At 42.0% G+C, this 23,244-nt stretch overlaps 1 protein-coding gene across 1 annotated transcript in view; it reads left to right on the top strand.

Moving 5' to 3' along the window:
• Positions 1–2,506: 2,506 nt before the first annotated feature.
• TRPV1 (transient receptor potential cation channel subfamily V member 1) overlaps positions 2,507–23,244 on the top strand; it is a 61,996-nt gene continuing 41,258 nt past the window's right edge. Inside the window, exons 1-2 of the mRNA XM_089693611.1 lie at positions 2,507–2,827; positions 13,657–13,983. Of these exons, the coding sequence (XP_089549737.1) occupies positions 13,667–13,983 (317 nt within the window). The 5' untranslated portion in view covers positions 2,507–2,827; positions 13,657–13,666. The remainder of the gene's footprint in view (positions 2,828–13,656; positions 13,984–23,244) is intronic.

Genomic DNA, 23,244 nt, shown 5'->3' with positions numbered 1-23,244 from the left:
GACCAGCAGGAAGCTGTCACATGATAGCTGGTTGCCTGCCCAATCAGTTGTGGTATTCCCCACCCACCAGCCTTCACAGAGATGCTGGTGACATCATTGACCTAATGTGACCACATGGCCATATTTGGACAACATCTTTGACTAACTGCGTTCAGGCTGAACTTTAGCTCATCCTTCGTTTTTTGCATTGTTATTTATCTTTTGTTATCTGTTTTCATTTTAATGTGAAACATTAATTGATCAATCTTTCCCTCTAATTTAAGAGGTTTCTTTATGCTGCCTGAAAAACTATGAGAATGTTTGGCCCTTTAGATTGTTGTTATTTTTTGCAGTATAATGGATTACATAATGTTCTAATCATTATTATTATTATCATACAGGATTTATATAGCTCCAACAGTTTGCGCAGCGCTTTACAACATGAAGGTAGACATTACAGTTACAATACAATTTGGTACAAGAAGAAACAGAGGGCCCTGCTCGTTAGAGCTTCTAATTAGCTTGGCAGGTATGTAAATGTGAATGTTCATTCCATAATAAATAGTGTCTTGGTCTTGCATATACAACTACTTCGCTATTTCATTAAAAACTCCTTCTGTGCATGGTAACTTTAGTAGAGAATTGCACAGGAGAAAAAAGTAACTACATAATGTTCATATGAAGATCGTTTTTTTATTCAGTGGAAGATAAGGCAGCCATTATTAGAGCTGAAAGCAGTATTCTCTAAAGAGTCAATATTGTCAGTCCTGGGAGTTGGCTTACTAAAGGCAAATGGACTGTTCACTTTGCAGGGGAACTTTCTCTTTGCAAGGGAATTTTCCCCAGAGCTTTGTGAATAAATTGAAGCTCTGCTGACTTCCATCATCCAATAAGGTACAAGCAGAAATTATTTTTTTTTTCCATTTTGCATGGATGTGAGTGAGTAGTTTTTGCAAAGTAACATTTCACCACATTCACTATGCTCTGAGGAATATTCCCTTGCAATGGGTAATTTATCTTGCAAAGTGAACAGCCTATTTGCCTTTAGTAAATCAACCCCTTGGTGTCTGAACTTGTCAAGCCTCAGAAATAGGCAACGTAAGTGTATTCTTTTTACTCGCTTCTTTTTACATCCACATTTAGATTTTAGATGACATTATCTAAATTGCACTGAGAAAAGGGTCCATGGTTCAAAAAAAGTATGGGATGTGGCTTGTGGCATCCTATAAAATGTTAGGTAACATTATCTAACCTGCAATGAGAAAAGGTTTCATGGAATATAATGCTCAGCATTATTCAGTTTCCATAAATCTTGTCTTCCATCCAACAATTTATGAAGAGGGCCTATAGGCTAACTATAATTTTAAATTGATACATATATGTTAATTGAGACATATATTATTTTTAGAAAGTAATTCAGTTGTTGGCAGAGTATAGTATTTATGTGTTTTTTTGTAGGGATGAGTTAAGGTTTGGGCCAAACTCACTATGGCCCTAACACGCAGGAAGCTGGCACATGATAAGTAAGTTGCCGCCCAATCAGCTGTGGCATTCTCCACCCACCACCCGCACAGAAATCGACCTAATGTGACCACATGGCCATATTTGGACAATGCTGTTGACTATCTAGGTTTGGGCTGAACATTAGCTCATTGTTAGTTTTTTGCATTGTCTTTTATCCTAGTTGAGCACCATTTTAGGTTACTAGTGTTTTAGTTAGATTTAGCACTGAGAAAAGGGTTCATGGATTATAATGCTCAGCATCAGGGCTGGGACAAGGGGTGGCCAGAAGGGGCTGCTGAAGGGGCAGCTGCCCTGGGCTGGGCGAAATATTTTACAGTAGGGATGGGGGAGTCTTCCTTATGTTACAAGGCTGACAGGAGTAGCAACAGTGGCAGTGATATTGACAAGTGAGTGACTGCTGGGCATAGGGTTCCCTAAGCTTGCAAATCATGAACCGGTGGGGGCACTGTTTGACATCTTTGCCCTGGGCACTTGATGGCTTTGACCCGGCCCTGCTCAGCATTATTCAGTTTCCATAAATTGGCTCTTTTTTTCCATCCAACAATTTATGAATGGGGCCTATATGCTTACTATAATTTTAAATTGATACATATACTTTGATTGAGACATATATTATGACTCAATTGGCTCCCATCTATTAGCTCGTGAAAGCAATATTTCCACAAAGGAAAACAAAGGGTATTTGTGCTACTATTCGGCTCACTTTACAATGTGCCTTCTGTGTTAAGGTTTTTTAGATTACATATTTTATCATGTTTTTTCTTCTTAAATACATTGTGAACATTCATTATACTACCAAAAAACCTATCCTAGTGATAAATGCTCCTGGTTGTGACTGTCAAGATGAATAGAGATCATTCTCCCCTAATTAGCATGTAATGCATGAAACAGTTCCCATGCTGTCCACAGTACATACCCTTGTTATCATCAACTAAATGGCTGCTGGCTGTAGAGATAAAAGCTGGACGGAGGCATATGTTGCTAAATGTAGAGTGCACATAGTCTGTGCTGCGCTCCTAGTAAAAGCCTTAATAACTCTGGGGAAAACATCCTCCACAGGCTCTTCCTCAGCTATCCCATTATTAGTTCTCTGATGCTTTCCGCTCTTTGGAATATCACAATTCTGTGGGAGAGGGTGTATCTCTGTCCTGTACATTGGCGGTGTACTGATATCACCATATCTATCAACCACACGTCTGGGAATATAGCCTGCCTCTTCTAGAAGACTTGGCTCTGGACTGGAAAAATAAAAACTCCATGTAGATCCAACTGAAGATTATCCTGAACAATAACATCTCTAAGCATCAGGAGAAATCATTTTAAGGTAACAAAATTCAGTATTTTTAAAATATTTTTATGGAATAAAACTATAAAAACAGAATCAAAGTAGAATAATAGAGATAAAATGAAAATACGAAATAGGCAAAAATGTAAACGTTGTTTAATTTATTATGCAAGGGGGTAGGGAAGGGCTATGGGAATGGAATAATACATTTTTTGCATATTTGTGAATCAAATGATAACTCCGCAAACAAATTATTATAAAATCCCATATATGTTTTGTAAAGGAATGTTGACAGCTACATATGTACATATCATATATTATTGTCATAATTATTATTGCGATGTCCGGTTTGCAGTTGTATCTAGTGAAGTATCAGATACTATGTGAAGGATTCCTATGTCTGAAGGAACTTTTAACACCAAAAATTGTACTTATACTACAATATTTTACTAAGGATGCTGAATACAACTGTGAGATATAATATATAAATATCCCTTATTTAGATGAGCACACTACATAGATATAAAAAAAATTGTTATTTTTATTATACTGGATTTATATAGCACCAACAGTTAGAGCACAACAAACTTTACAACATGAGGGTAGACAGTACAGTCACAACACAATTCAATACAAGAGGAATCAGAGAGCCATGTTCATTAGAGCTTACAATCTAAAAGGGAGGGTCAAATGATACCAAAGGTAATAACTGTGGGGGATGAGCTGATGGAGAAAGTGGAAATACAGTTGTAAAAGTGGACAGAGTAGGAGATAGTCAGGCACATTGGGCAAGGAGTTCCAGAGGATGATTGTTGTGTTTTATCTAGAAATTTGATACAGTACATATAGGACATTCATGATCAGCAAACTTTTTCTCCTACAGTAACCACATTAAGAGTTATATTAAGAGGACAGAAATTAAATTCTAAAGGTCTCATAAGAAATCATTTCCAATGCAACATGTGCGAAGTGCCTCCTATTATGCGACAAACCCCAATCTACAGCAGATAATGGATTCTTACATATACTAATATTTGTGGTTCAATCTTATTTTGAGTTTCATAGTAGGAGAAATAGTGTATATAGAATGTCAAGAAGGAAGGGATAGAATCATTAAAACTGTGGTGTAGCAACAGTGAAAACACAGGGAACACCGTAGTTTGTCACAGAAATACGTGCATTATAGCCAGTAAAGAAGTTCTGCTTTTTAATATTTTTCTAAATAAAATAGGACTTGGTTATTTCAGCTTAAAGGCAATTAGAGTTGTGGTCTATAGTAATCAGACTATATTCTTAATTTAGCTATAATAAATCTGAAATGGCAGATATAGAAAACTGACCACTTTGCACTAATATTTGCAAATCAGCCCCAAAGAAAACACACATTCCTATGTATTTATACCAGGGCTATTGTGTCCGGAATCTATTGCTGGCCTTCTTTTTAAAGACCTTGCCTCATTACAACCCTGCAATTAGTGAAGAACTGCAAATAGACTAATTTGTTGAAAAGAATACATATCCATTCTGGGTGGAATTCCTATTTTGATCAATTTGGTGGCATATGTTAACCTCATAATAGTCTACTAAATTATGTAAAAGAAATAGTTAGGAGCTTAGAGTAATGTATGAATACATCTCCAAAGTACTTACTTAAAGCTGGTATAACATATGCACGGAACTAATTTATTATGCCTTCATAATGCATGCTATTATTATCATTTAGTGAATGTTGAAGTGGTTGTGTAGCTTTTCAGCAATCCAGTAATGCTTTACATGGATTGCATACTCCTACCTGGAAGACAATCAGAATCCATATTTTCAGCATTTGGTCACAGGCATATGTGGAACGTATTGTATCTAGATAATATGATTATACTTTTCTGAATATTAGAGTGGCTGGGTAATCTTCCTAGAATTCAGTAATGTCTTTCATATATTGACAAGCAAAATCTATATTGACAACGTCTGATTACAAGCATTTGCGGAAAATTATTTTTTAATTTAGTCTGAGCAAGAAAACACAATTTATGTGAATGAGATGGAGATGAACGTATGCTGCCTATGTGAGTATCCGGACCCCAGAAAATAACAAATGACAGTATATTCAGCTGTGAGGAGATCTTTACAAAACAGTGACAATAAACTCTGGTTTAACAAATGATATTCATGTAAAAAAAGTACTTTCTATTGCTCTCAGCCTCCTCCAAATTCCCAAATTCCTTTTTTTTTTCTGCTGTGATCTGGCTTCCTACTAGAGGCTATGTTCTCCATGTTTCCACTGTATATTGGATCTTAGCCACTCTCTATTGTGTGTTCCCGAGATGGGCTAGGGACTATGGACTGTGGACTATGGGATGTGTCATGTACATAGAACAGTGCACTGCTTGTTACAAATAGAAAGAAGCGAAGGGGAAACAGAGAGGTTTGGGAGTTCAAGTAGGATGTCACAAGGAGGCAGAAAAACACAGTATGAAACAATTTCATGAAAAATAGATTGCAGGGCCATTAAGTAGTGGATGTACTGCATATGAGTTATAAATGGAGAATAAGAATACTGTTCAGTGTCACTTTATATATGTTAGCACAATTGTGTTTGTTTATTTGTTTCTCAGTATGAATCAGGCAGTTTTTACAAACAACAGATGTTAGTTTGATTTGCTTGAACCTAACAAATTTGCAAAATCACATTTAGTCATTGGCCTATTATACAAAATATTATTGTGTTGCAAACATTCAACAAACATTATTTTAAAAAAATGACAAACCTATCATAATTACAGATTGTGATTCAGGACCTAACAATGTTATACAATTTGAAGGCTGGCATTAGCAAATGCCAGTATGATATGGAATGTAAAGGTCGATTAGCAGTAGAAGGAAAGATGTGCAGTTTCCAGTATATGTAACCTTCAACAGGGATTTGTACTTGAAAATATCTGACACTGTGCTCACCCACTTGTCATGGTTCCTCAAACATGATCCTGCCCCATTCTGTAAGATACAAATATAATTTTCCCAACTTCCTACCTTTCAGATTAAAATGTGCTAGTGTGTAAATAAAGCTTCTAGAAGAAATCATCAACCAGGGCCAGGTAACCAGGTGATTGGAATATTTTGTACCTTATTTAGTGGATCATGATGGAGGGTTTGATAAAGAGTGTAAACCTGTTGAAGTAGTTTTCAGTTCTTTTGTTAAAAATCCCTGGCACATATGGCCTAATCCTTCCTAGACCATACCTTTCACCACTCTTTGCTAATATTTAGTTGGTCTAATATTATTTAGGCCTCATTCACCCAAGCACTGAGGCCTGTAGGCTGTGGATGGGCTGTCTGCTTGAAATGTTAGGTGCTGTGTGCAGGCAGCCTATGTTATGGGAATGCAGCGGCTGCCTGCACAGGCACCTAATTTGACAGGCATATTGATGAGCGACCCTGAATGGATGCAGTGTTCACTCTGGGCTGCTCACCTGCACCTGAATGCATGTCAGTTTAGGATGAGTGGCTGTGTCCATTCAGCCAGGGCCTCCCCATACACCTACATGCACCTGGCAGTTAAAGCTACATAAAGAAACAGCCCAATCATGGTCTAAGGACCTCAGCGCCCTTGTGTATGAGGTCTTAGTTAGTACATTTATTATTTCCAACAGATGTCGTGGAAAATTTAACAAATGAAAGCAAGAAACTCAGTAATTTGACAGAAGGACATAAACATATTATAGGGTTTTAAAATGACTGATCAAGATGAGAAATAACCTGCAAAGGAATCTACCTTTTTTAAAGTGGTAAAAAACTCAAAACTAAAAATGTAATATATTGCAGCTTACCAATCATTAGATATGGTGACTGCATTAGTAGTTTTCTTTTTTAGGCTGATTTCCCTCTGATTATAATGTGATCTGGCCAGTTACATAGCTCCTGTATTAGAGTGCCTCTATACTGCATGAAGGCGCAACAGAGAAACCTTTGGACAGCAGTATTGTCAGTCTGGGGGAGGGGATTGTTACTAGCTAGATGTACTAGCAGATTTAGACGAATTAAACAAATTGTAGCCAAACTCCAGTCAACATTCTTTAGGTAGTTATAGAAACAGCTTTTTTTCCCATTTGGGAAAAAGGTTTTACATAAATAAATAAAAGCTAACCATTCGACTCTCAGATAGCACAATCACGGCAAATGTCAAGGCTATAGGTGATCAATCTGTGCTGTCCAAACCTCGCCTTTTTGTTTCACCATGGCCCACCAACATCTAGCAGACATTTCTCCCCTTACAATGCTACCCAAGCTTGGAAAGGATTACTTAGATTCCTTCAACTTTTGCCCAATATCCCTACACAATATACATAATAAACTACTAGCTAAGGTGTTGGCCACCAGACTAAACTCCTCCCTCCCCTCTTTAATCTATAAAGACCTGATTTTTGTCCGGAATAGGGAGGCCTCTGATAATACTAGCAGGGTGACACACTTAATACACTCAATACAATAACAAACAAAGGCATGCTATTATATTTTACTATTTTTCTCATTCTTGAGCCTTTGGTGCACCTTATTAGAATAAACCATAATATCCATGTCTTATCCTTTGATCGCTGTACTCATAAAGTCAGCCTTTTTCACCAACAACTGTTTACTGACTCTGACCAACCCATCAAATCTCTGCTGAACCAATCTTCAACTTTACACTGCTTTGCTCAAATCTCCAATCTATGTGTTAATGAAGACAAATCAGTGGCCCCTAATATTTCATTGCAACATTTAACATCCTCAAATTTTAAACTCTCTTGGGCTGGCAGACAGATGGAAAATCTTGATATTCAATTGTCCCCCCCATTATTCTGATCTATACACAGCCAATTATATACCAACCATTTGCAACTTAAAAGCCCTCATAGCATCCTGGACCTGAACCTAGCATCCTGGACCCTGGATCCTATTTCGTAGATGGGGAGAATTAACTCAATTAAAATGACCATCTTACCAAAACTTTTGTATCTTTTCTGCACTCTCCCAATCTTGTTCCCTTCCTTAACTCTTAACTATCAAGACCTTTTAAAACCATGTCATGTCCTTCATTTGGTTTACCTACAGATCAAGAATCCCCAGGCGCACTGTACTGTGTAAATCCACATGTACTGTGTCAAGGATGCCTTGGTGTTCTCAACTTCCCGAAATACTACCAGACTGCCCAGATAAGTCAACTTGTCTCTGTATGTGCAGCTCACAAGGCCCCATCATTGGTGGAACTGGAAGCTTCAGTTGTATCTGCTATAAATTTTAAATCCTTGCCCTGAAACCCTCTAATCTCCAGCCACCCACAATTGGTCCCGTGTATTAACCATACCTTAATAATCTGGGATACTCTTAAATATTTCTGATGACAGACAACCCTTTTATCTGCCAGGCACCGAATCCCCTACTGTTTTTTTCTAGTGGACTATAAATGGCTTCACTACGGTGTTTTTGGTTCTAGAGAAGGGTTCCATTTATCCATGGATAGTTATTAGGGAAAAATTTAAGACTGCTTCCTTAGAGCTATTTCGGTATACCCAACTTAGACATTGGACTTCACTCATATGAATAAAGATCTTTCCACTTCTTTAGTTAACTAGTTTAAACTCATATCAGCCGACTAACATCACCCTCTATGCACAACTATGTAGCAAAATGCAAAGAGGACTTGAGGGCCAAAAAATCTGAGAAACAGTGGCAAGATGTATGGACTGCCTCTGCCTCCTGTACTATCAATGTCATTACTCTTGAGTCAGCATATAAAGTGTTGACTAGGTGGTATGTGGTACCTTTCAAACTTGCCAACATGGCCTTAGGCCTTTACTTAGAAAATGCCAGACTAGAGGTGATGTTCATCATACCGCGGCCCGACCCTGACCCCAGGCCCCTCTATTCACCGCTAAAGTAGACTTGGCGAGCGACCCTACCCCCGGAGAACGGCCCTGCCTTGGTTAGGCCTACCATCCCGGACCTCCTGTGGCCATTGGATGATCAACCCGGCCCTGACCTGAAGCCCATCGGATGATCAACCCTACCCTGACCTCCAGCCCACCTGACGACCCCCCTCATAACCTTCCTATCTGGGACTCACGCAAACTGGAACCTGCAACCTACAACCTACCAAACTGATCTCTATCCACCCAGATCCTAATCACTAGAACTCCTGCTACAAGAAGCTACTTCAACGTGATACGCCACTGCACGACGGACTATCCACAACAATGCGCCCTGAGAAACCTCTCACCTCCCTCACCTGTCCGCCACTCTGTTTACCCTCCTAAAATGCCACCTGTACTCCTCCTCCTCATACTCCTCTCCTCCATTCCCAAAATCTCCTCTCTCTACCCCCCTACTCCTCCAAAACAACTATACATCGCACCCTCACTGCTTCCATCTCCCCACTACGGCTCTCACCACCTCCTCCTAATACTCCATTCTCCCACCGATCCACACGCCACCACTAGCAGACTCACACACTCTTGCACATCCCGCTCCCATGCCACCTTTCTCACCCTTCTTCTTCTCCTAACCGCCGGGGACATCTCCCTGAACCCTGGTCCCTCACCACCTCACTCACCAACTAGGCACCCTCCTACTTCCACAAACTGCCGCAACCCCCTCAACCTAATACCTGTCCCCCTGCTCCCCACAACCACCCCTCCATTCTCGTGTGCACTCCTGAACGCCCGATCAGTTTGCAACAAGCTCACCGCCATCCATGTCCTTTTTATCTCCCGCTCCCTCAGCCTCCTAGCGGTCACCGAAACCTGGATCCAAGCCACTGACTCTACCTCCCCTGCGGCACTCTCCTATGGAGGTCTCGTCTGGACCCATTCACCCAGACAGAGCGGTCGCAGAGGTGGTGGGGTCGGCATGCTCTTGTCAACGCTGAGCACCTTCCAGGTCTTCCCAAACTCCCCCTCTCTATCCTTCTCCTCCTTTGAGGCCCACTGCATCCGGCTATTCTCCTCTACTCCTCTCCTGGACCCGTATCCCACTTCCTCGACGATTTCTCCACCTGGTTATCCTTCTTCTTCTCCTCAGAGCTACCCACCATCATCCTTGGAGACTTCAATATCCCTATCAACGTCAATAACCCGGCCACATCCCAACTCCTCCACCAAACTTCTTCTTTTGCACTCACACAGTGTACACAATCCTCCACCCACTCCGACAGGAACACCCTGGACCTTGTTTTCTCTCATCTCTGCACCCCCCTCAACCTCACAAACACCCCTTTCCCTCTCTCTGACCACAACCTCATTACGTTCTCCGTCTCCCCGTCCTCAAACACCTCCCCCCACAAATGTCATACCATCACCAACCGTAACCTCCGCAACCTGAACCCTGCCCCTCTCCACTCTGCAGCTGACCGACTTTATGGCAGTATCCTTCCACTGTCCTGCCCTGATCAGGCCACTACTGCTTATAACAACTCGCTGTCAGCTGCCCTAGACTCCTTAGTACCCCTAACCACACGTAGCATTAGACCCCGACCGCTTCAACCCTGGCAGAATGACCACACTAAGAATCTTAAATGACGCAGTCGTGCACTGGAGCGATTATGGCGCAAAACCAGATCCCAACAAGCGTTCACCCTATACAAATCTGCCTTCCTCACCTACACCTCCTCCCTCCACGCTGCCAAACAAGCCTACTTCGTAACCCTCATCAATACCCTCTCCTCCAGTCCTCGCCAGCTCTTCTCCACTTTTAACTCCCTACTCTCTTCCCTCCACCTCCACCCTGTACCTCACTCACCGCCCACGAGATTGCTAACCACTTCCAAAACAAGATCGACGCAATGCGTAGGGACATTGCCAATGCTCAGACTTCCACCCCACCTAGCCTCCCTCCCATAATAACCCCCTCAACTCTCCCCTCCTTCGACCTTGCTACCACTGAAGAGGTCACTAAGGTCTTCTCCGAAGCCCGCCTCAACACCTGCCCCCTTGACCCTGTCCCCACACAACTCCTACGGTCACCCTCCTCCTCCATCCTACACTCCCTCACCCACATCTTCAATCTCTCCCTCTCTACTGGCGCATTTCCCCCCCCCTAAAGCACGCGCACATCACCCCCATACTCAAAAAACCCTCCCTGGACCCCACCGACCTGAACAACCTTAGACCCATCTCCCTGCTCCCATTTACATCCAAACTCCTTGAGCGCTTAGTCTATAATTGCCTAAGCTTCCACCTCAACGACAACAACCTCCTTGATCCCCTACAGTCTGGCTTCCGTCCCCTACACTCCACCAAAACTGCCCTACTCAAACTCACCAACAACCTGCTAACTGCCAAAGTTAATGGCCACTACTCAGTCCTCCTACTCCTACCTCTCTGCGGCCTTTGACACAGTTGTCCACGCCCTCCTCCCTAAAAAACTATACTCCCTTGGCATCACAGACTCCGCTCTCTCCAGGCTCTCCTCCTATCTATCCCAGCGCTCCTTCAGTGTTACCTATAACGCTACCACCTCACCCTCTCTCCCCCTCTCTGTTGGGGTCCCTCAAGGCTCTGTCCTCGGGCCCCTTCTCTTCTCCATCTACACCTCCTCCCTTGGCCAACTGATACACTCCCATGGCTTCAACTACCACCTCTACGCCGATGACAGGCAAATCTACCTCTCTATCCCTCGCCTCACTCCTTCAGTCTCTGCCCGTATCACCTGCCTACTGAACGACATATCAGACTGGATGTCACTCCACTTCCTCAAATTAAACCTTTCCAAAACCAAGCTCCTAGTTTTCCCCCCAGCCCGCGCTCCCCCCCAACCTCTCCATCACGACCAATAACGCCACCATCAGTCCCACCCCGCAAGACAAAGTTCTAGGTGTCACTCTAGACTACAGTCTATCCTTCCAGCCCCATGTCCAATCGCTGGCAAATTCATGCAGGCTCCACCTCCGCAACATCTCCAAAATACGTTCGTTCCTAACCCCAGACACTACTAAACAACTCGTTCACTCCCTTATTATCTCACGACTCGACTACTGCAAATCCCTTCTCACCGGGTTACCTCACCACAGACTATCCTTGCTTCAGTCTATCCTGAACTCAGCGGCCAGACTCATCCACCTTCCCAACTGTTCTGTATCCGCCACTCCCCTCTGTCATTCCCTCCACTGGCTTCTGATTGCCCAACGCATAAAATTCAAACTAACACTGACGTACAAAGCTATTCATAATACTGCCCTAAACTACCTTACCGACCTGATATCCAAATAACACCCAACACGTACTCTTTGCTCCTCACAAGACCTCCTACTCCCCAGTTCCCTGGTCTCCTCCTCCCATGCCCGACTCCAGGAATTCTCCAGGTCTTCCCCCATCCTCTGGAACTCACTACCCCAGTCCATCAGATTGTCATCTACCCTCCTCACCTTTAGGCGCACCCGGAAAACCCATCTCTTAGGGAAGCCTACCCTGCCCTCATCTAACAGCCGATCTCCTCCACTCCTCCTACCACTCCATCCCCCACAGCCATTTCCTCCTGTACCACTATCCCGTCCCTCCTACATTGTAAGCTCCAAGGAGCAGGGCCCTCGAACCCCTCTTGTAATGTATTGTTACTGTATTGTCTCATGTACTGTCTCCCACTATAATGTACATCGCTGAGCAAACTTTTTGGCGCTATATAAATACTGTATAATAATAATAGTAATAATACCTGGTGGTCCTGTCCACAAACGTTATTCAGAGTCCAACACCCTGAAAACCCATGGATGGCGCTGTTATACTTTAAAACTCCAAACATTACTGAAAAACAATTTTAAACTAGCTCATTTTGTCCTCCTGGCTTCCAAGCTAATGATAGCCAAGGCATGGAAGAAACAGTGTACATACTTTTCTGAATTTGAATCCTGAGCCAATGTTTTTTTGTCAATAAACAGCTAACTATTGTCAATAGCCACTATAAGTTTCTCAAAATATGGGATCAATAGATCACATACTGTCATCCAAATAATACAGTTTAGTACTAGCCCACAGTCTGGCACTCTTGGGTGGTAACTGGATCTTCCCTGTGTGAAGCCTTCCTCCCTGCCCTTTTCCCATGTCTATTGATGCTCCCCCTCTCCTCTCTGCTTTTCTCTCTCTTTCCTTTTCTTTTCCTGATTTTTTCTCTTATGGTAATCCGTTTTTTTTTTCAAGAAGGTTGACACCACATTCTCCATTAGTTCCTTGGATTGGAAAGCATGATTACTTACCCTTGGTATTCTTTCAATCTAGCCATGTATGAATAACGACACAACACTGTTGGGGATGAATTCTATTTTGTTTATTGATTGTTTATCTTCTCCATATTGGTATATGAAAATTGTTAAGCTTATACTACCTGTGTCTCTTTATGACAAGCTGCAATACAATAAATGTTTGCTTTTCAGTTTAATGCCACTTTAAACAATACATTTGTTACATTTTTACTACTTGTATGCAACAATATTAATAGTTTAGAACAGGAGGTGGTAAAAAATTTTTATGCCCTCAGCCTTCAAAGAGTTAGGTGAATAATGTGTTGACAACTATGTAATTTAAAAAAAATAGTGTGCAGAGGTTTGATTGTGTCTGCAAGATCTTTACTTTTAATTACACATTAATTAAAACAAATTATGTGGGTACAAGTGTGGCATATGTGTGCTCTGCATGCAGTGAGCAGGCTGACTTTTTTTTTAAAATCAAGGCTCTTAACTGCAAGCTATTCCCACTTTTGGCAGAGTTTGGCTGCACCGACAATTTGGCACTGCACGTGTCCCTTTATTGCTTCAATTTTGGGAGAGGGTTATAAAATGATTGGCCTCAGGTGCCAGATATTGCAGGTATGCCATTGTAACTATGTCTGCATTTTCATTTTTACAGGCTAGCAAAAATGAAGAAGATGGGCAGCTCCTCAGATCTTGAGGAAACAGACCACACCGAGGACACGAATGCTTCTGCTGAAGACTCACACAGTGAAGACAACAGTCATTCCATCCATGAAAACAGTCAACACATAAAATTTAAACATACCAAATATACAATTTTCAGCTCACCAAAACCTAAGGGTCGTCGTTTTGGCAAAGCAGACAGTGAACGTGAAATGGCCCCCATGGACTCTGTCTATCAAGTAGAAAGCAAAATGATGTCTCCAACAATGAAGTTCCATGTAAACATTGATAAAGGAAAACATGGTAATCAGTTAACCAGGTAGGATACTTGCTTCAGAGCATTAGTAAAGTGTATCACAGTTTAACTAAAGAAGGCTAATTAGGCAGTATGAAGATACAACAAGAACTCTGCTCCATGTTGCTCCACTCTGCTGAAGACAGCAAGCAAACCAACATTTGATGTTTACTTTCCTATGAAGTCTGATTCCCTCTCTCTCTCCTCTCTAACATGCTCCCTCTATGTTTCCTTCTCACATTAGTGTTCTCTGTCCTTAAATTGCCCTTACTTTACCCCTCCTCTCTACGCCATAGCTTATACATATCACCAACACTTCTACCATCTCTCTATTACTGCACCCATCAGCTCCTGTAAATACTGAACTCACATGCTGACCTAAACACCAGGGGAAATATGTGCGCTCATATACATCCCACTCTTATCTTACTTTCCTCACCCTTCTTCTTATCCTAATCTCTGGGGACATTTCCCCCAATCCTGGCCTTCCATTTTCTAGCTGCAACCCCTATATCCACCACCCTGCCTCCTTGCTAACAAAAACCACCAGCCAATCCCGTGTATTCTCTGGAATGCCTGCTTTGTCTATAACATGCTCTGATCTGTACATAGCCTTTTTTATCTTTTTTTTTTTAATCTAACATTGCTTTAACATAATTGCTATTACTGAAACCTGGCTTGAAGATTCTGACTAAGCTTCTCCTGCTGCCCTCTCCCATGGTGGCCTCCAGTGGACTCACTCACCCAGATTCAGTGGACAGAAAGGAGGTGGAGTTGGATTCCTTCTATCCCCACTGAGCACCTTCAAAGTCCTTCCTACCTCTCCCTCTCTTCTTTCAATATGCACTGTATTCAGCTTTTTTCAACAATTTCTCTGAGGATTGCACCTCCTGGACGAGTATCCCACTTTTTTGATGACTTGACCTGGCTACCCTATCTTCTCTCCTCTGAAATACCCTCTATCATTCTTGGTGACTGTAACATCTCTGTTAGTGTTAACAGCCCAACTTTAGCTCAACTTCTCAACTTAACCTCATGTTTTGACCTAACACAATGGACACACACACCTACACTCACTCTGATGCAGGGGCGGACTGACCATTTGGATTTGGGGTCAGTAGGGGGCCCCATGAGATGCCCCTGGTACATTTTCATAGGCTTTTTTGAGTTTGGGCAAGGACACAGGGGCCCCATGATCCCCTATTGCCCGGGTGCCCCATGAGCTGTCAGTCCGCCCCTGCTCTGATGGTAATACCTTTGATTCTCCTATCTCTGTACTCCTGCAACCTCACCAACACCTACTTTCCTCTCTCTGATCACAACCTCATCAGTTTCACAGCATCCTTGTTTACAACCACCACTCCAAGCATCAAACAATTACTTGTACAAACCCTTCTCTTCTCTTTTCTGCTACTGAACGCCTCTATGACAAACTCTCACCACTTTTATGTTCTAACCTGGTCACCTCTGTTTACAAAAGTTCACTCTCTTCCTCACTGGACAACCTTGCTCCTCTAACTTCACACAGAATCAGGCCCTGACTGTTACAACTCTGGAAAACTGACAACACCAGAAATCTCAAAAGACAGTGCTGTGCTCTTGAACAACTGTGGCGTAACACCAAATCCCTACAGGACTTCAGTCGATAAATCTACCCTCCTAAAATACAATTCCTGTCTTCATGCTGCCAAACACACCTACTTTGTCATTCTTATTAACACCTTGTCGTCCAGTCCTCGTTGGCTCTTTTTATCTTTAACTCTCTGTTTTGTCCCCCACCCTCTCTACCCCCTAACTCACTTACTGCCCAAGAGATTACCAAACACATCATCAAAAAAAAGATTGATGCAATATGTGAGGATATCTCCACTGTACATATATCTTCCCCACTTAACATACTTGTCTATTAGCATAGTCAACACTTTCCTCTTTTGAACTGGCTACTACTGAAGAAGTTACCAAACTTTTCCCAGATGCTCATCTAACCAATTGTTCCCTTGGATCCTCTTCCCTCACAACTACTACAAGTCACCCTCTTCTTTCCTATGCACTCTCACTCACATCTTCAATCTCTCCCTATCTATTGGCACCTTTCCCTCCCTTCTAAAACATGCATAGATCATCCCCATACTTAGAAGGCCCTCATTGGATCCCACCAACCTGAACGAGGACCTAATTATTGCTCCCATTCACCTCTACATTTTTTGAACTGCCCTACTAAAACTCACTAATGATTTACTAACTGCTAAAACCAATGGCCACTACTCCATACTCTTACTACTAGACCTCTCTGTGGCCTTTGGTACTGTTGACCACCCGCTCCTTCTCTTTTCAATTCTTTTTTATTATTTTCAGAAAAGGATTACAAGTAAAAGAGAAAGGTCCAGACAGAGAATATACAGAACCAGTATGCATAAATGCATCATAGTACCACAGTCACAGTACGCACCTAGGTCTGATGGGACCTCAAAGTAATGGCCCATGACTTACAATTGTATACAGAATAGGTATCAACAATGTTGTCAATATCTGTAATCAACTATTGGATTGACCTTTGAGGCCCATAGTGCAATACATAGTGCCAAATATAGACAAAAATAACGAGAACTAAGAGAAAATAAAAGAAAGAATAAGGAAAGGGGGAGAAACACTATAGAAATGGAAGAGCGGGAGCAGAGAAAATTAGAACTAGAGCACAGATGCAGCAAAGACCAAATCAAAACACTGTGATAACAAAACAGTATTTTAATACAGTTACATCATGGGATAAAAACATATTTGTCCAACAAGACCATTATAGATCATATTTCCCCATATGTTGACACTGAAGTGCGACTGCTCTTTCACAAATATAATTTGAGTTAACTCTGTGGATTACTTCTAGAATGTTAGGAATCCTCACTGATTTCCAAACAGCAGTAATAGATATTCTAGCAGCGATGAGTATGTGACCAACAATTGTTCTATATTGGGCAGGGAATAATTGTAATGTAATATTAAGAAGAGCTAAGTGAGGAGCTGGGTTAGTGATCGTGCTAGAAACCCATGAGATGAGTGCAAAGACTTCCTGCCAGCAATTCTTTAAGAGGGGGCACCTCCACAGAATGTGTAGTAAATTGCCCTCCTCTCCGCAATTCCTCCAGCAAAGAGGCGACGTATTGGGATACATTTTGGCAAGAGTATATGAAGTGAGGTAGCTATGATAAAAACTTTTTAGAGAGCAATTCCAGTGATTTGTGCATTTAGTAATGCTTAAGTTGATGCCCAGTGCAGCCTCCCATTCATCTCTTGTAAAAGACCTACAGTATAAAGATCAGTTTCCCAGTTACTTATGTTACGGGGTAGTGAGGTCAGTGTCATAATGTAAGTAATTATAGAACCACGAAATCCCTTTTTTTCATCATGACTTGCCAAAATTTGGGGTCGATTTTAACCCACGTCTTCGGATGCGCTCCATGATAACTTCGGATCTGTAAAAGGGAGTATTGACCTTTGCTTAGGGTGGCATTCCCTGTTTAAGCGAGAGTAGTATAAACCAACTCCCGTAAAGGTCTGGTGTCGAGGTTAGGGATAAAGTGTTCATATGCTAAAAGGGGAATGTCTATTTGAATCTTAGAAGAAGAGGGAATAGTTTTATTTACGCCAAAAAACCATGCCGCGAGTGATGCTGCAATGGATGGCGGGAAGGTATTGAGGAGAGTGGAATGGGCCGCTTTAGCCAATACTAAAGCCTGAAGATCTTTGTCTGGTACTATAGATTTCTCGATTTGTACCCATAGTTTGTCTGAAGGGATGAACCACTCCGGGAGTTGACCCAAAATAGAGGCATAATAATAGCTAGTGAGCACTGGGAGGCCAACCCCCCCTTTAGATTTATGTTTAGAAGGGGACAGGACGGATATTCTCGGCTTTTTCCCTTGCCATATATAGTTTCTAATAGCCACCTCCAATTTATTAAAATAAGTATGTGGTATAATGATTGAAATAGTTTGAAAATAATATAATATTTTGGGAAGAACCAGCATTTTAAAGGCTGCTATTCTTCCTATCCACGAAGTTTCAAATTTGTTAAGTCGCTGTAGCTCCGCTAAAACAGACTGGTATAGCTTTTCAAAATTATCCTTAAAAGTATTAGAAGTTGGATACGAGATTAATATGCCAAGGTAGTCTGGTATTTTCAGGTCCAATTGTATGGGAATTTAGCTTTAAGCTCTTTCAAAAGAGTCTTTGGTATAGCTATTGGTAGGGCGGAGGATTTTGCAACGTTAAGTTTATAGTAAGAGATTGCACTAAAGGATTGCAAGGATGAAGACATTTCTGTAAGGGATTTCACAGGATCAGTAACCGTAAGTATAACATCATCAGCGAACAATCCAATTTTGTGAGATGTATCTGCAACCTGAATGTCCGAGATTTGGGGATTATTGCGAATTGCCATTGCTAAGGGTTCCATTACTAGAGATAAGATGATAGGAGATAACGGACAACCCTGGCGAGTACCATTAGTGATGCTAAAGGGTCCTGATAGGGCATTGGACGTGAACATCTGAGCAGTGGGAACTGTATAAAGTGCCATAATGGCCCATTTTATATATCCAGTAATACCAAATTTGTGTAACGCCAGTAAACCCTGTCAAAAGCTTTATCGGCGTACAAGGCCAAGAACACCGCCTGTGATCCACGAGATTCGATTAAGTGCATTAGGTCCAGTATTCTATGAGTGCCATCTGGGGCCTGCCTACCTTTAACAAAATCTACTTGATCGGCCCGAATTAGGTGAGGGGTAATATTAAGGAGACGGGTTGCTAGGATTTTAGTGTAAATTTTGAGATCAGTATTTAGTAATGAGATGGGTCTAAAGTTTTGGGGATGATCTGAGGATTTCCCTGGTTTAGGTAGAGTAACGATGATAACCCTCAACATTTCTGGTGGGAATGTAGATTTGAGAATAGCTTCATCAAATGTGCGTTTAAGATGGGGAACTAATATAGTTTGAAATTCCTGATAGTATTCGTTTGAGAAGCTGTCCACACCCAGAGACTTCCCTTTAGGTAATGCTTTAATGGCCTCGGAAATTTCGCTTTCCAAGATGGGTCGATTAAGACTTTCTAGTTTTTGAACGTCTAATTTGGGCAGTGATAGCTTATTCAAGAATTGATCAATCGAATCTAGGGTGGGTTGGGGGGTAGAAGGGTCATTCTTGAGGTTATATAATTGGGAATAATAAGTGCGGAACGCCTCTGCTATTTTATTTGGATGATAAGTTGGTGTATTAGAAGTAGGGTCAATGAGAGAAGATATTTTGGATTTCGCTTATCTAGTTGTTAAGTATTTTGCTAGCATTTTTCCCGCTTTATTCCCTTGGGAATAGAATTTAGCCTTAGCCTTTTTTAACTATTGACCATGTCTCCCTAAAAGTAGAGTCCTAAGTTTAATTCTAGTGGTTTGAAGCTCCTGAAAAGTATTAGAAGATAGAGTTTGTTTATGTGTGTGTTCAAGTTTAGCTATTTGCTCAATGGTGTCCAGGAGAATGCGGTTCCTAACCCGTTTATCCTGCGATGCCAGCTTCAACAGTAACCCTCAACAGTATGCTTTATGAGCGCACCATACGTTAGTTGCACTGGTATCAGTAGCTAAATTAACAGCGAAATACTCCTCTAAGGCAGCAGAAATAACAGGGCGAGACATATTACAAAACATGGAAACATCGTTACACCACAAGTATACCGGAGTAAATTTCAAAGTCCCCTCAATGCTTATAGAAATAGGAGCGTGGTCCGACCACGTCATCGGATGTATTTCAGCTTTAGAAATATTTTGTAGCAGTTGGATATCCGTAAGAAAAAAGTCTATTCGGGAATATGATTTGTGGGGTGCTGAGTAATGTGTAAAGTCCTTTTCAGAAGCATGGAGGCATCTCCAGGTATCATAAAGGTTGGCTGCCGTGATGGTCTGGGCGAGAGACTGTCTCAAATGCTGTGAAGAATTGGAGGTGTCCATCGAGTTGTTGATAAATAGCGTTAAAGTCTCCACAGTAAATCAAAAAACCCCTTTGTATTTTTGATACTTTTTTCCGCAGGGAGTTGAAAAAAGGGACCTGATGGGTATTAGGGGCATAGAGATTCACAATAGTGTAGGTGATGTTGTTGATTTCACAGACGATAATTATGACTCTGCTTTTACTGTCGGACACTTGGGAGTGTAGAGAGAAAGCAACAGAGTCACGGACAGCAGTCAATACGCCACACTTCTTAGTAGGGCCATTAGATGTAAAGATATGTGGGAACAGGCGGTTGGAGCAGTATGGAGCTTTAGATACCGAGAAATGGTTTTCCTGAACACAAAGCACATCGCCATGTAGTCATTGGGCTTCTTTCCACGTCATCTGACGTTTGAATGGTCTAATAAGGCCATGAACATTCAAAGAGACAATATTTAGTACCATGAGGAAGCTTGGTTGAGTGATATGTGGTCACCCTCAAGTGGTAGAAACAAAACTAGCATGGAAGGGTTTGAAAGCCGGAATTGTACTCTTATGGGGACCATGGTTTTCAAATGTGGGAGAAGGAGGTGCGACCCTCCAATAGTGATATAAGATGACTTGTCAAGATCCAGTAGCATAAATGGTGTTGCTGCTCTGAAGAAAAACACACAAAAAGAGGGGAAAAACTGGGGAGAAAAAACAAAACAAAAAAGTAACAGATAAGTTCGCGTTAAACGAATCACTTGAATGTATGGGGGGAAGTACCGAGGCAAACAGCCTAGAACGCCGCTATGCGCTTACAGCGGGGAAAACATAAGGCACCAGAGAACGTGGGAAGAAGCAGTTGCGTGTGTCAGCCCGCTACTTGTTCCCACTCTGAGGGGATTTTTCTGGGGGAGGATTTTGTAGGCACGATTTCCTCCTCTGCTGGGATAAGGCCCCATTTTTTGGCAAGTTGAAAGCCATCTTCTTCTGAAGTGACCGTAAGGACTCGATTGTCCTTTGTAATCAGCAATTTGGTAGGGAACCCCCACTGGTATTTGATGTCGTTGCGCAATAATTTTGTGAAAGAAATCAATTTCTTGCGTGCTAGTATGGTGTGTTGAGAAAGGTCAGCAAACAGAGAGATCCCGCACAAACAGCATGAGTTCCTCCTTCACATGATAGAAATGGACTCTCGCAATGACGTCTCGAGGGACATGAGCTGGGAGGAAAGAGGGTTTCGGCAGTCTATGCACCCTATCCACCACCACTTCCCTATTCGGGGTGTAATGTGGATATCATATGCTGAATAAATTTGCGGAGATCCGCGACGGGGGTGTCCTCACCAACCCCCCTAAATTTAATGTTATTTTTGCGGGAGCGGTCCTCAATATCCGCCATTTTTGCCTTTAAAGATTTCAGCTATCTTCTACTTCGTTGTGGGCATCCACTAATTCGTTATGAGCAGTGGCGAAATCCCCCATTTTAGTTTCCAATTGTGATACCCTCTCACCCAGGTTTTCCATCTCTGTATTGATCTGTGACCTAAAGCTCATCATATCTTTATGTAGGGACCCTTTAAGGGTAACTAACATCTTTCATAACAATAGAATTAAGCGGCATAGATTCTGCTGGATAATCCTCTAGGTTCTCAATAAATTATCTTGTAGTATTTTGCAAAGAGGAATCATAAATTTGCTCACCCCTCTGCTGCACCTCTGGAGAGATTCTCTGCCTGTTCTTGAGGGGACTGCAGGATGGTGTTCTCAAAGAAGAGTCTGTCAGCTCTGTGTGCACAGCAGGGCTGGAGGCATGCAGGGGAGAATTGAGCTTGTCTCCCTCCTCCTGTCCTCGTGAGTCAGCCGAGGGACAGGGACCGGCGCCATTTTGACAGGAGGGGGGACCCGCCGGAGCGAAAAACCCCGACAGTTTGCGGGGCCCCTCCTTTATCTTTCTCTTCCCCATTCTCTGGGGATGTGCCCCACACTTCCCTGGTGGCAGCGGTGATGTCAGCGGGGTTTCCCGCTGAAGTAAGTCGCTGGGAGTAGCTGTCTTCCTCGGCGGTGCACGGAGCTCCTCTACTCTGCGGCCATCTCTGTCCGCGGCCGGCCATGCCCCCCCACCCGCTCCTTCTCAATAAACTCCACTCCCTTGGCCTCCAAGACTCTGCCCTATCCTGGTTCTCCTCCTCTCTATCCCTCAGTGTTACCTATAACTCTGTCTGCTCCTCTCCACTTTCTCTTTCTGAAGGGGTCCACCAAGGCTCTTTTTTAGATCCCTTCTCTTCTCTGTCTACATCTCCTCTCTTGATCACTTGATAACCTTCCACGGCTTCCAATACCACCTCTACACTGGTGACACCCAAATCTTTCTCTCTACTCCTCACCTCACTCCTTCAGTCTCTTCTTGCCTTACTAACTTACTAACTGACAGATCAGCATGACATTAAATATGTACAGAACTAATATGGACTTTCTAGGCACATAAACTCGGTAGCACAAATGTATAAAAACATATATATCTTTATTAACATAACTAGTTTAAAAGATACTAATAGTTAAAAACTATATATTGCATTGCATTGTAAATAGGCTCCAAATGCAAAGAAACGATTTGGATTGAGCGCTTAAATGCTGTAAATCCACCAGGACTAAGTGAAATTAAATCCTATAAATCTTTTTTTAACTAAACTGGAGGCGTTCATAATAGTCTGAGCAGATAGATACTAATAACTACTTATGCATATACAGGTTAATGACTGGTATTTGTAGTATATAGTATACGTTAGGACTCATTATTGTGACATCATATATATTTATTGATCATTTAGTTAACATTTTACAGTTATGGACTGTCTCTCTGAGGTTTGGACTTTTTGGATACAATATATTGTCATTAATGGTCTTCCTGGACAATCAGGATAACTATAGTAATCAATATATATGTATGCTTCTTCTAAACTGATGGCTATAGCTGTATTGTGTATATTGCAACTCATGAATGTATGACTCAATTTTTTCATTCGAGTCAGTACAATGTATCTGTGTTCTTTAAGGAGTATATCATTCAGGATTGCTTATATAATTGTTGCTTATGTAGCATGTGGTTGAGCCCCAGGGTGTTGGAAAGTTGGTGCCATGATGTAACTACATAGATAAATTCAATGGCTTAATCTCTGTGTCCTGCATTGTTGGTTAAATATACATTGTATTGTGCTACTAGATGATTTATGTATCTGTGTAATACATCCTAACATCTTTTATTATTGAATTTGATCAGCGGGTGCAGGGTCTGGGGCTTGGTTGATGGCTCCCCCAAAT

The sequence above is a fragment of the Staurois parvus genome, unplaced genomic scaffold (genome assembly GCF_062004578.1).
Source record: "Staurois parvus isolate SC_StPar_1 unplaced genomic scaffold, SC_StPar_1.0 ptg000635l, whole genome shotgun sequence".
NCBI classification, from domain to species: Eukaryota; Metazoa; Chordata; class Amphibia; order Anura; family Ranidae; genus Staurois; species Staurois parvus.
Note: the sequence above shows the minus strand (reverse complement) of the source record. Positions and strands in the feature narration are given on the sequence as shown.